Source organism: Sitophilus oryzae, unplaced genomic scaffold, assembly GCF_002938485.1.
Source record: "Sitophilus oryzae breed Bouriz unplaced genomic scaffold, Soryzae_2.0 scaffold_810_pilon_pilon, whole genome shotgun sequence".
NCBI lineage: Eukaryota > Metazoa > Arthropoda > Insecta > Coleoptera > Curculionidae > Sitophilus > Sitophilus oryzae.
The window spans coordinates 2,641,970-2,654,801 of record NW_022147429.1 but is presented as its reverse complement, the minus strand read 5'-3'; the positions used below and the strand labels follow the sequence as shown (position 1 = coordinate 2,654,801).

General features: G+C 32.2%; 2 protein-coding genes and 1 pseudogene across 2 annotated transcripts in view; all 3 read right to left on the bottom strand.

Annotated features, from left to right (window-relative positions):
* The window catches only part of LOC115889083 (B1 protein-like), a 290,836-nt gene that overhangs the window by 59,873 nt on the left and 218,131 nt on the right, over positions 1–12,832 (bottom strand). The gene's annotated exons all lie outside the window — the stretch shown is intronic.
* Positions 4,402–10,936, bottom strand: LOC115889051. The gene is made up of 2 exons (XM_030908970.1): positions 10,823–10,936; positions 4,402–4,845 (listed from the first exon to the last, which is right to left on the bottom strand). The coding sequence occupies exons 1-2, from the start codon at positions 10,874–10,876 to the stop codon at positions 4,489–4,491; spliced, it is 411 nt and encodes a 136-aa protein (XP_030764830.1). The 5' UTR covers positions 10,877–10,936; the 3' UTR covers positions 4,402–4,488.
* Positions 5,671–5,791, bottom strand: LOC115889148 (annotated as a pseudogene).

Sequence of the window (12,832 nt, the reverse complement as noted above, 5' to 3'; positions counted from 1 at the left end):
TTTTTTATACAAGACGATAAAATGGTTTATCGTCCATCGAAAAGATTAATTCACGAGGGATGAAATCGTGAGTGAATTAATTTCTTGAGACGATAATGCAATTTTGTCGTCGTGTATAAAACAATATTTTTTTCCATAGCGAGTTACGTTTTAAAAAATATTCAGAAATTATTATTTCGAAGGAATTTATTACGAGTAGAAAAAATATTGTGCTGGGTTGGCGTTGGTTTCTATGTAATTTGACAAATAAATAAAGCTGTCTCTTTAGTTGTCAGTTCAATATTTTGTAATCCTCTTTCGTGTCGATTGCTGATTGAAATGGAGCCAGGAATGGCTCAAAACGAAATAAGTAAATTACGAACAGATATTCAGGCTGAGGCGACAAACGCCATATCCAACTACTTCCATTTAAATCTCGAATAACTTAAGAAAAAGAATACAAACATTTTCAAAAATAGAAGCAGTTAAAAAACATGAGAGAAGAAATAAAGTTTTTAACCTATCCTCGCTGTTAAAGTATCATTTAATCTACGCTTGTGGTTAAAGTACTATTTTATATACTATTTTTGATAGATATAAGACAATTTTAACAGTTGCTATGGAAAAAAATGTATGTTTTAAAAAAGTTATATGTTTTATGTAAAAAAATAGTGCCGAGCATCAGGTTCGAAACGAAAAAGCTCAAGCTAAAACCTTATTTTTCAGCCTGTTTTACTTAGCGTATTCTTTCTTATAGTATTATGAATAAATATACAGGATGGCGCACCTCATTCGCCTCGATTGATTATACGAAAACGGAAAGATGTAGAAACAAAATATTTTATGGGTATATGTGGGGAAGTAATGTGCACAATTTAAAATTATTTTGAAATGTACAGGATGTTTCCTAAGATCCATACCAAAGTTGTATTTTTTCTTACGGAACATTTATATTTTTTTTTCACTTTTGGATTCTTGGGCCCAAAAAAAGGTATTTATTATAAGGGTAAATATGTATATGTAATATATGTATATTATAAGGCTACAATAGAATAGATTATTAACACCCTGTACATTACTTTTTTCAGAATTAGTTCTTGTGCTTAATTTAAAGGTAGAGATATAAACTTTACAGAAAATGTTATTCCTTCCTTAAATGTATACAGGGGTATCAAAAATTGCTAGTCTATTTTAAATATTTATTTTACATAAAAAGTTCGTTATTTCAAATGCAACACTTTGTATTTTTTTAAATAAGTCGAAGCAGATTTTCAAACTATAGGGTTAGGGAATATAGGGTTTCCTATACCTATCTGGCTCTGATTGTGAATAAAAAGCGATTCTTCAATAAAATTGTAATCAAGATGGCTAGTGTTGTCATGGCATATTTCTAGTGATAGTTAGTAGCTATTTTCAAAATAGAAATTAGTTTAAGGACTTATCTAAATTTATACCAGTTTATTTTTATTTAATTTACTTACAACAGTTTAATAATTAATATTTATTCAATATGTATTTATTATTCTATCAAGAAAAACGAAGAAGTAGCTTTTGAATTATTTTACGATGACTTGACATCGATTTTCATTAAAAGAGCCAATTACGGCAAATTCATTTTCTTCACTTCCAACGTCAGGTTTCTGCCTAATAGGTTTTTATAAACCACACTACCAGGCGAAATAGGACAAGAAGTTTTTCAAAGAAACTCTTATCAGGAAGATGCCTATTTGGATATCTTTGAGCATACGCCCTTGAGGCCAAGAAGCAATTTTCCTCACAAAATAATATCACTTGTAACATATTCTATTCGTTCCGCCAGCAGATACTGCTTTATTTTTCTTGATAAAATAATGAATTCTTACTTATATTGTAGGTAAATTTAAGTAAACTGTTATAAATTATAAATAATAATGTCCATAAACTAATGTCGACTTTGAAAATAGTTACTGTCACTAGAAAATTGCCTTGGCGACACTATCTTGATTACAATTTTATTTAAAAATCGCTTTTTATTCAAAATCTGAGCTAGATAGATATAGGAAACCCTAATATAGTTTGAAAGAGCATTTGAATTTGCTCCGATTGATTTAAAAAAATACAGGGTGTTACATTTGAAATAACAAAGTTTTTATATAAAATATGTCCTTAAAATAGATCCGCAACTTTTGAAAGCCCTGTATAAACTTAAGGAACCAATACCATTTTTCAGTAAAGTTTATTTCTCTACCTTTTAACTCAGCAATTAATTATGAAAAGTAATGTACAGGGTGTTGATAGTCTATTATATTGCAGCATGTAAATTTAAATATCTTTAAATATCTAAAAAACTAAAGATTTTAAACACATTCAACCCTTATAATAAATGCCTTTTTTTGGGCCCAAGAATCCAAAAATGAAATAAAATACCAGGTGTTCCATAAAAAAAAATATAACTTTGGTATGAATCTTAGTTCTGAAACACCCTGTATATTTCAAAATAATTTTAAATTGTGCACGTTTGCTCCCCACATATATCCCTAAAATATTTTGTTTCTAGATCTTTCCGTTTCCGTATAATCAACCGAGGCGAATGAGATGCGCCGCCCTGTATAATGCTATTCTTATAAAAAAAACAAAATATTTTAAATACAAAAATGTTCAATTTTAAATTCTCCACCTTACAAAGGAATAATATACAGGGTCGTATACCATTTAAAAAAATGAAGAAAAACTATTTGACATTTTAGAAAGTTTGACATATAATTTTGAACACCTTGTATGGTCTAACACTACGATATTTATAGGAAAGTAAGTAGAGATCAACTATAGTAAATGCATAGTATAGTTTTCATTTCGGGACACTTTTCGTACTTTCAATATTTTTTTTTAAAAAGGCAGAATTTTTTTTATTTATTTAATTATATCTCTGAAACTATCAAAACACATTTCATAATATCTGAGGATTATATAAAGCGATTAGAATATACAGGAGCTACAAATAGCCGGAGTGCCGGATGCACTATTGCCGGACTCAACAGCCAAGTTCGTTGCTAAAAGCAAAAATATCTAATGGCAGTTCATTTGTAAGTAAAATATTTATTTAGTGCTCATATGTCCAGTTAAATTTATTGATTCAGTTTTAGTACTAGTAGTTTTTACAGAAAAATACATTTAATTGTTTAGTTAGATTAGACTAAAGTGATGCAAGGTATTGGGAAGATATCATGTATCGAGATGGCATCATACAATTCATATTTGTACATGTGAGCAGCTCTAGGTACAAGTGGGGCAAGAAACAACACAGCGCAAGCTGCGCTAGAAGTAATTCTAGACTACAATAGCAATCAATCGACTGGTTCGTGAAGGATCTGGCTGCTAAGGGTGCCGTAAGATTAAGGGAATCCAATCTGTTGAACCAGACCAACTACGGTCACTCGAGGATATTGTCAGTGATAGGGAAATTCATGGTAAACACGAGTCCACATCTGCTAGACCAGAAAACGGACTATATGCTCACCAAACATGATTTTGGAGAAAAAGATAAGGATTCGCATCTCGACAAGAGAAGAATGGAAAAGCAACCGAGTAATAAACACTTACGAGAAAGCAGTCTACACAGATGCTTCCGCAACTTCAGGAGGTACAGGTATAGGCATCTTCTCAGAGGAACTAGACATCCGACGATCTTTAAGGCTATCGGATGGCTGTAATGTTCTACAAGCCGAGGTTTACGCCATTAAAAAAGCGGCCAGTTGTATACGAGAGAAAATTGCTGATCGACCAATAGGGGATAAGATATACTCTCACAGCTTGGGCGCTTTAAGAAGCATCACCATGCAATCAGTGAGATCGAAAACAGTGATGGAATTGCGAGAAGCACTGTCCTGGCTGCATCGGCGTCGGGGCGGGGCTACTCTGTGCTAGGTGCCAGGCCACAGCAATGTGGTGGGCCATCAGGAAGCAGACAGACTCGTCAAAGAGGTGGCCAGGGGAGAGGCCATGGCAGATGACTATATAGGAACTGCCATCAAGGCCAAGCAGCAAGAGACGTGGCAACACCGTGAGGACTGCGTTACAGCTCGAAGACTATGGCCACTGGTAGATAGCAAAAAGACAAAACAACTACTAGAAAACAAAAAGAACCTAGTACGCATAATTGTCGGTGTCGTCACTGCAAACTGTCCCACGGGGGTAAACCTCGTGAGATGGAAAATTTCCAACGACGTCTACTGCAGAGAAAGCGGAGAGGAAGAAGAAACCATAGAGCACCTACTGTGCCACTGTCCGGCACTGGAATACCGACGCTTTAAAACTTTAGGGCAAGGTTTTTTGGAGGGACTAGAGGAACCAGCAGAAGCCAACATCAGCGACATCGGGAACTTTGCAAAGAGCTGGAAGTGCTTTAACGCAAAGAAATCAATTAATCGACAAAAACAAAATATATTAATATGCTCAAACTTTTATTCCCATAGTCCATCTACAAAAGCATTGAAGGTGCGTGTATATAGAACAGCAGAGTAAAACAGTCATTTATAAAAATGAAAAGTGGTCAGGAGTTCGTCTTTGGAAGCACTTAAATGATTCCAAGGCACTTTCTTCAGGAGTGGATTTTTCGACAAAGCAGTTCTCGAATATTTCCTTTGCCAAATTATCGTCTTCGACAAATTCGGATATTTTTTCTTTGACAACATCGACACGTATTCTGTTGCTGTCATCGCGGAAACCCATCTTCTTGGACATGCATAAAGAGAACTCTGGAAGCTTGTCATCGTCTTGAAACATTCCGCGATGGGCCTGGTCAACCACTTCTCTATCAATGTCAGTTTCTGATATACAATCGGTAATGTAATCTTTGATTTTTTGCTTTTGCTCGTTGCTTAGCTCACCCTAAAATTATTGGATTTGCAAAATATTTAAACGTTTATATTTTGTCGTAGTATAGCCAAGAAAGACATATGTAAATATAATACTCCAACTATACCTAAACCTAAAACCATTGTTACTTTTTGATTTTTGAATGCTCTAGATTTAAGGAATAGCTAGATATTTGTTTTCACAAGTTATTCCTAGTCTACGTAGTTTTCTACGTAGTGAAGGAATGTGCATTTGAACTGAAATGGGTATATGAAAAACTCAATGTATAGGGTGGCGCCTCTCATACGCCGCGGAAGCTCAAAGGAGAACGGTAATTTGTATCGAAATTAAATTTTGGCAGAACATGTAGGTTAACTGAAAGCATTTTATAAAAATATATAGAATTATACAGGGTGTCCCCAAAAAAAGTTACACATCAAAGTTGTGTTTTTTCTAATGGAACACCCTATATATTAATTGATTTTAGGATTCTAGGAAAAAAATAAAGGTGAGTTTTATTAAAGAAGCATATACCTAAAATCTAAGGATTTTGACATATTTCACATTTTGTGAAAATGAAGACTAAATTTTAAATTTCGATAACAGCTTATTAAATTTTAGTTGACCTTGTATAGCCTGATTTTTAACGTCTCCTTTCTGCTGCAATGGCTAAACTGGACGGAACCTACTTGTTTACGCGGAATCCGAACCGCGGTCCTCGGCCATATCATGGTCAATGGCCTACCGACTTAGGAAGTGTCTAAATTAAATCTTACTCACGAGATATCCGATCTCATCCGGCCATGAACCGGCGTGAATGAGCAGTGTGTATCAATAGATTATACACTTTTCCCTTTTGGACAACAGCACGATGAAAAGTTTCGAACCGGTCACCCGTCCATCCACTAGCATCGCCTTACGTCGCTTAACTTCGGTGTTCTAATGGGAACCGGTGTTTCGACGTAGCTTGGCCGTTGCCTTTGGTCGAGTATTGTAAACACTGGCTTTAACATATCGCCATAAAAAACCCAGACTATATATAATCAGGAGCATTTAGGTATTCTATTAATTGGTGAATGCACTGTACATTCAATATACAGCACATTGCATTCACCAACTTATAGAATTATATCAACTCTCTCTGATGTAGGATTTGTTTGCATTTTCGGCAAATTTCTGAGTTCTGAGAATTTTTTTTGTTTTAACTGACACAAAATTATAGCTAGTTGTTAAAATTCGACTAATTAGACAGCTATGTTGAAGTAACATCTGACATATCACAGCCACCTAGATTTTATCAAATAATAAATATCTACTCAGATCAAATAATGTAAATGAAAATATCTAGGAAAATCCTTGTTTGTGGGGTAGGCAACCTGAATGGTATTTTGAAGAGACATGAATTCTCCATTGAGTACAGAAATAATATACTGGGTGTTCCATTTAAAATAAAAGAGTAACATGCTTTTAAAGGTGACCAATGTTCAATATTAATTTTGTCTCAACGTGTATAATTTTTTTGGATCAATTTTTAATGTGATTTTAATTACAATAGTTAATTTAACTACATATTAGGCTATACCGGGTAAATTCCAATTTAAGTAGCTTTTATTGTAATTTAAAAATTGTTCTTGATTTCTAGAAAATGTTAAATATGTCAAAAACCTTACATTTTAGCCATATACTTCTATTATAAAACTCACCTTTATTTTTCTCCCAGAATCCGAAAATTAATTAATATATAGGGCGTTTCATTACAAAAAACAAAACTTTGATATGTAACTTTTTTTGGGGACACCCTGTAGAACTCTCTATATTTTTAAAAAGTGATCTGAATTAACCTAGATATGCTCACAAAATTTCATTTCAATACAAACTGTCGTTCTCCTTGGAGCCTCCGCGACGTATGGGAGGCGCCACCCTGTATATGTTACCGGCAAAGTTTGAAATTCGACATTGTATAAAACAGGAATTTATTAAAATAGGAATATATATATATATAAAAAGTGAGTCTTAAATAATTTTTAAGGGTGATATATTTTGGCCCCAGAAAAAAACAAACAAAAAGACTAAACAAAACCTTGTTCGATTATGATACAAAATACAGGTATTCTATTAAAAAAAATGATGAAAAATATGATGTGAGCAGACTTACTAAATGCATTTCGTCATTTGTCAGAGACAGATAATAAAAAATCAAATGTATTGAAAAGAGAAAAATGTTGGATTTATAGATTTCTTATGTGGGGTATTGCCGGATTTTGCATCTAAATAAAAAACCGCTCAAAATGTTTGTAGTTTTGCACATTTTTTAAGATTTTTAACCAAAGGTGGAATATAGCAGACTTCAAACACAAAGTTACAATATTACTTTAGACACGAAATTCTTTATGCATTTTATCCCATTCGAATTAACTGGCGAAAATACCTGTGACTTTCTATGTGTTGTATGTCCATTGGCGGTAGAAAAAGAAACAGTATAGCATAGCAGTATATAACAAGTATAGCAAACAGTAAGATGCTGCGGAGATACTATTAACACTAATAAGCTAATTTTTCTATTTTTTTAAAAATACTACATAAAATAATAAATGGAACTAAGACTGTCAACCATATAGTTGGGAATACGGACCGTGCTGGCAGAAAAATAAAGAGAAATGTCACGTCTAAAAGACAGTCAACAGTTTTTTCTAATTTTTTCAGATATCAAAACTAGATTTTTCACATGTAGGTGTACTATTTTTATGATTTTTTATCCATTTTTCAAGTCTACTAGTTTTCCGGTAAGTCGTATTTTTGTACCCTGTAAAAAGCGTAGCAGTTTTTCTTTGTTTGCCAAAATTCGAAAAAATGGACAAAATGCATCTAGAAAGTCTCCTCTCCTCACTTAGTTATGACTCGCCCTCTATATATAAAACAATTATTTTGGTAGACCGAATTTTAAAGAAGATGCTCAAATACAGTATCTTCTGTTAATTTGTTTTTAAATTCTTTGAATTTAAAATTTTAAGAGGGCTTTAGATAAGCAGTAAATTTAGTTTAACAACGGTTATACTTCAAAAACCACTCGGAATAGTATGGTATTAGAGTATATTATAGTATTTTTGGAACCGAAATATAGTGGCAAATCCACTGAGTTAAAACCATATACAGTGTGAGTTTTAAATAAGTGCAAATATTTTCAGAGGTGGTATATTTCGACCCCAGGAACACGTCTATGAGGTTTTTTTCGCTAAAAAAGATGTTGAAAATCGTGAATTTCCCTGTATATTTTTCGTAAACTTTTTACAACTGCCTGTTCACCGCAAATTTTCCCGCGATATAATTTCTTAATCTCTGATATTACCATATAGTTACGGCTTTACTCTATGGTTATGGCAATAAAAGGGATGCAAATAGAGAAAAAATCCGGCGGCTCTCAATTTTTTTTCAAAAAACCTTCTTTTTGAATTTTTAACTTAAAGCTTTTTTTAATTTTTTTATTAAAAATTTAACATAAAACTTTTTTTATTTTTAACTTTTAAACTTTTATTCCGGGTGCTTGGTGGTGTAGAGGTACAGGTTCTCTACCAATCTCAAGGTAGTGGGTTCGAATCCCACACCCGGCATTGCATCAGCCGACTATTTTTATTAAAATAAAAATAGTTTGGGTACCTAGGTCGACTCAGCCTTAAATGAGTACTTGAGATTTACAATAGGCGGTTGAAGCGTAGTGCTAGCCACATTACCTTCCTTGTATACCGAACGGCTCTAGTATGGCAAGCTGTACCTTGCTACTCCCAAGGCGTTAAACGCTATATACGGAAGCTATTATTATTATTAACTTAAATAACTAGGTTATTTTGGACTTATCTGAAAAATGGTAAAGAGAAAATATGTTTCTCTCATCCTGTACAGTATTTCATTTAAAATTTCCATTTAAAACTTTGGTTCGAGAATATGTAAAGAATTGAAATGAAATTTACAAATGAAAAACCTAATATAGAGCTTTTAATGAAGTTTTAATTACTCCGTATATTGAATATGAATGTTAATTGATTATTAAGACGTGGTTCCTCGATCGATGCGTCGATGTGGTTTGTAATACTCACTGTGCGTTAATTCGGTTCGTCGATGTGATTTCTAGTTCGTTTAGAAATTCGTCCATTGTGTTTATGATATTTCTCCTGATGGGTCGTCCATTGTGTTTATGATATTTCTCCTGATGGGTCGTCCAAAAACAGATTTCTTGTCGAACCGCGGCATAACGCGATTGACGAATCGTCGCATCAAATCGACGCATCAATGTATAGTGACTATGGAGCTACAAGACGAATTGACCGCATGATCGCATAGTCAGTATGGGGCTTAATCAAAATAATACCACATTCAATCCAGTTAAATGATAGATAATATCATAATATAAGGAAACTAGTAGCTTTACTCCTTGTCAAATCCTTTGTTTTTTTTCTGCCATTTTATATGACCTTGTTCGCGCGTCCCGTGACTACTGACGTAGCTGAATAGTCGTGGTCTATAACTAGGCAAAGTATAGTCGTGGCACTCGCCATAGTTTCACAGAGATGTATTTAGGAAAATATGAGTTCACAATAAAATATCATCGAGTAAAAATTTGCTTGAAAACAGAATATTTTCACATTTCGTGTAAGTAACAATTCTTCAGTATCTGAAAATCTTCTGATGGGAAGAAATGCGGAAAAAATATATAATAACATATTTTTATATTATTATCTATTTCCAAGATTTTCTACAACTTTTTTTTAATTTAAAACAAGTTTAATTTTAACATTAATGTGTTTGTTTTGTAGTAATATATTGGTTAGGTGATTTTCATTGGAAAACTAATACACTGAACAACAAATTGTACTAAATAATAAAACAACATATTTAAACTTCAATAATCGCTAATAAACATTACTGAAATCTCAAAAGTGAAAAGAAGCACGAATAATGAGAAATAGCATCACTACTTTCTCACATAATAAAAGAATAAGTTTTTAGTTCGGTTTGGTTTGGTTTTGGATTGTTACCGAGTCCCGAAGGTACCGAAAGAACCGGGAATTAATAATTTGGAGCCCCGGTTCATTGATATCTCAAAAGGATCGGGAATTTCCGGTTCTGAGCCCTAGTTACCATATTATCAAGAAATTATGTTTTTAAACTAAAAACTAAAAAAAATTCCAGATATTTTTTCAAAAAAAAAAATTGCGCAGAAAAATCCTCATATTTCTGGGGCCAAAATATACTACCCCTAAAAATATTTGCACTTATTTAAGACTCACCCTGTATAGGGCGATTCACAGTTATGGTACGTTATAGCGTTTACGGAACCGGAGCTGTTTTTCGGAACCGGTAATTTCGGTACCATGCCATGCCTCTAAGGAACCAGGATTTCCAGTTTTTTGCGGTACCATCAAATTTTTGTCAATGATGGTGCAGTTCGTTAAACAGCAGGCAAGGGATGGTTGTCAAAAGTAAAATCGATAAAAAAATTGAGGTATAAATGAAAATAATATCAAATTATTAAGTAGTAATCAGTCATGAGAAAATTAACCTGAACACAAACATGATCACAAATTACTCTCAAAAAAAAGCTCAAATCACAATTTTTTTAATTATTACTACAACCACCATACAACGAAAGGCACTTATTTTTTGTCAATCCGTCTCTGTGCTGGACACAACGCTCGAACCTCGCAGGTCGACGGACGGAACTCAACTGAAACGCTCTGCAATCTGCCGATATTTGACAGATTGTAAAAACTGGCAGAAAATATTTGGGAGAGTGCAACTACTCTTTTCCTTCTACTATGATACTATCATCAATGGTCAAAAAAAATTGAGAATGTTGAAAATTGAAAAATTAACATAATATAACGATGATTTTCCCTAATTCAGTTCAAATTGAATAATCTATGAAAAAAATAAGATTTTGTATTCATATATTACAATATGTCTTATCTTTTAATATGAAAAAAGAAATTATTACTTGGTATAAAAAGCAACTTACTCTGGCATATAAGGCAGCTGCTAAGAGAACAACAGCAACAACAAATCCTCTCATATTATTAAAATAATATGGACTATATTATAGTGCAAAATGTGAGAACAAAACAATTTATGATTGATAATCCAACGTCTAGTATTGTCTTTTATATATAGAATACAATTTGCAATTATCGTTCCACTTCCCCATGTTAATTTGTCAAAAATATAAACCTTGGGATTGCCATTTTTTTCATAAAATAATAGGCTTTGATATTTCATTGCACATCAACACTTCTCTTAATTAATTTAATTTTAAAATTGCTTTATTCTATTATATTTTTTGTTACAGTGACAATATAATAATTAGTTAATTATTTTTTTAATCTTATTTGTAATCTTGTCTATAAATCTCCTAGTATGTGCGATTATAGACGATTTAAGATCTTTTATTAAAAATAGCATGCATTTTTTCAAATTTATCGGAACCTAATTTAAATTAGAGGGTTGAAAATAATACTCAAGTCACTAGATCTGGGTGAAGGATCGAGGGAAATCATGGATTTATTACTTTTCACTGGTAAGTATGTTAACTATAGATATTATAATACGAGTAGTATACCAATCATTTATGAAATTCACTTAGTATTAACTAATTATATATTTTTTAATATCAAACACTCCATATCGTCCCATTGCTGCCAAAAGTCACTAACTTAATTTTTATTACTTCCGAGAAAAATGCGTCTAAAGATGAATTGCATTGCATAAAGATGTTATAGTTAGTAACTATTCGGTATTGAAATAAAACATAAATAGCCAGAAATCTTAGTTAATTACTTTTGCAATCAATTCTCCGCTTCAAAACATAGTTAGTGATTGAATTTGGTTGTTCGGAAAAATGTTAGTTAGTGAATTTTGGCAGCAATAGGACGATATCTAATATTAACCGTTTTTGAGAAAAAAATATTTGAAATATTTTTAGGAAAAAACTGCCTGTCAAAAAAATTGTTTATATAGCCTAAACATCAAATTTAGTGATTACCACAGCCACTGTGGCCTAAAGAAAAAACATGTGGCTATCTATTTCAACAGACAGTTAAATTGTTCGAATGTCAAATAATATTGGCCGTAGCTGTCATGGAATTGAACGATAAAAAAATTATCATAAATCATTTTTTTTTAAATTTAAACTTCATTTTTTTATTCTATTAGTGAAGAGGTTTTTCAATTAGTTACTTTTTGATTATACATGTTCCTATACCTAAAATCAATCAATTATTATTATTTTTCTTATCTCTCGTTTGATATTCTGTCGTATTTAGTCTCAAAAAGTTCCATTGTTTTTTAATAGGAGAGTATAAAATTAATAATAGTGTTAAAAAATGACAAATGTTTAAAAAAATATAAATTAGCATTTAGCTTTCCCAATCATTACATTTCGGCAAAGTCAAATACTGTAGTCACAGATTTACTTCTGTAGTTGAATGTTGCTTGACAAAATGGCGAATTAATTTTGTTTTTACACAGAATAAGTAACAGATTTTATAGTTATATCACATGTTATTAATTTATTAATTATTATAACATAACTAATCTATTTTATGTAATCTAGATATGGTATATATTACTATAAAAATATGTAAAGAAAGATCAGACATGGTTTAAGTGTATACAAATCGAAAATACGTTATTATGCACTATTTCTGTGCTAGTGAGACAATTCGTTTATAACAAAATATCCTTTAGAACAGCCAATAGCGAATCTAGAAATGGAGTCTGGGAAGGTAGTGACAGTAACAACATTTAAGTAAAATAATAGGTTTAAGCTAAATTTTCGCGACTGTGAAAAAAAATTAGCCTGGAACTTCTATTTTAATTGGTATTATTAGTTTATTTTGTGACAAATCTTATTTTACACCTATACCCTTATTAATATTTTTTTTTCCTGGGAGTGGTAATTACTCCCATTACCTATCTTGTAGGTATGCCCCTGATATGATAGCAAAGCCCAAGAAAATATACCCCATATAAG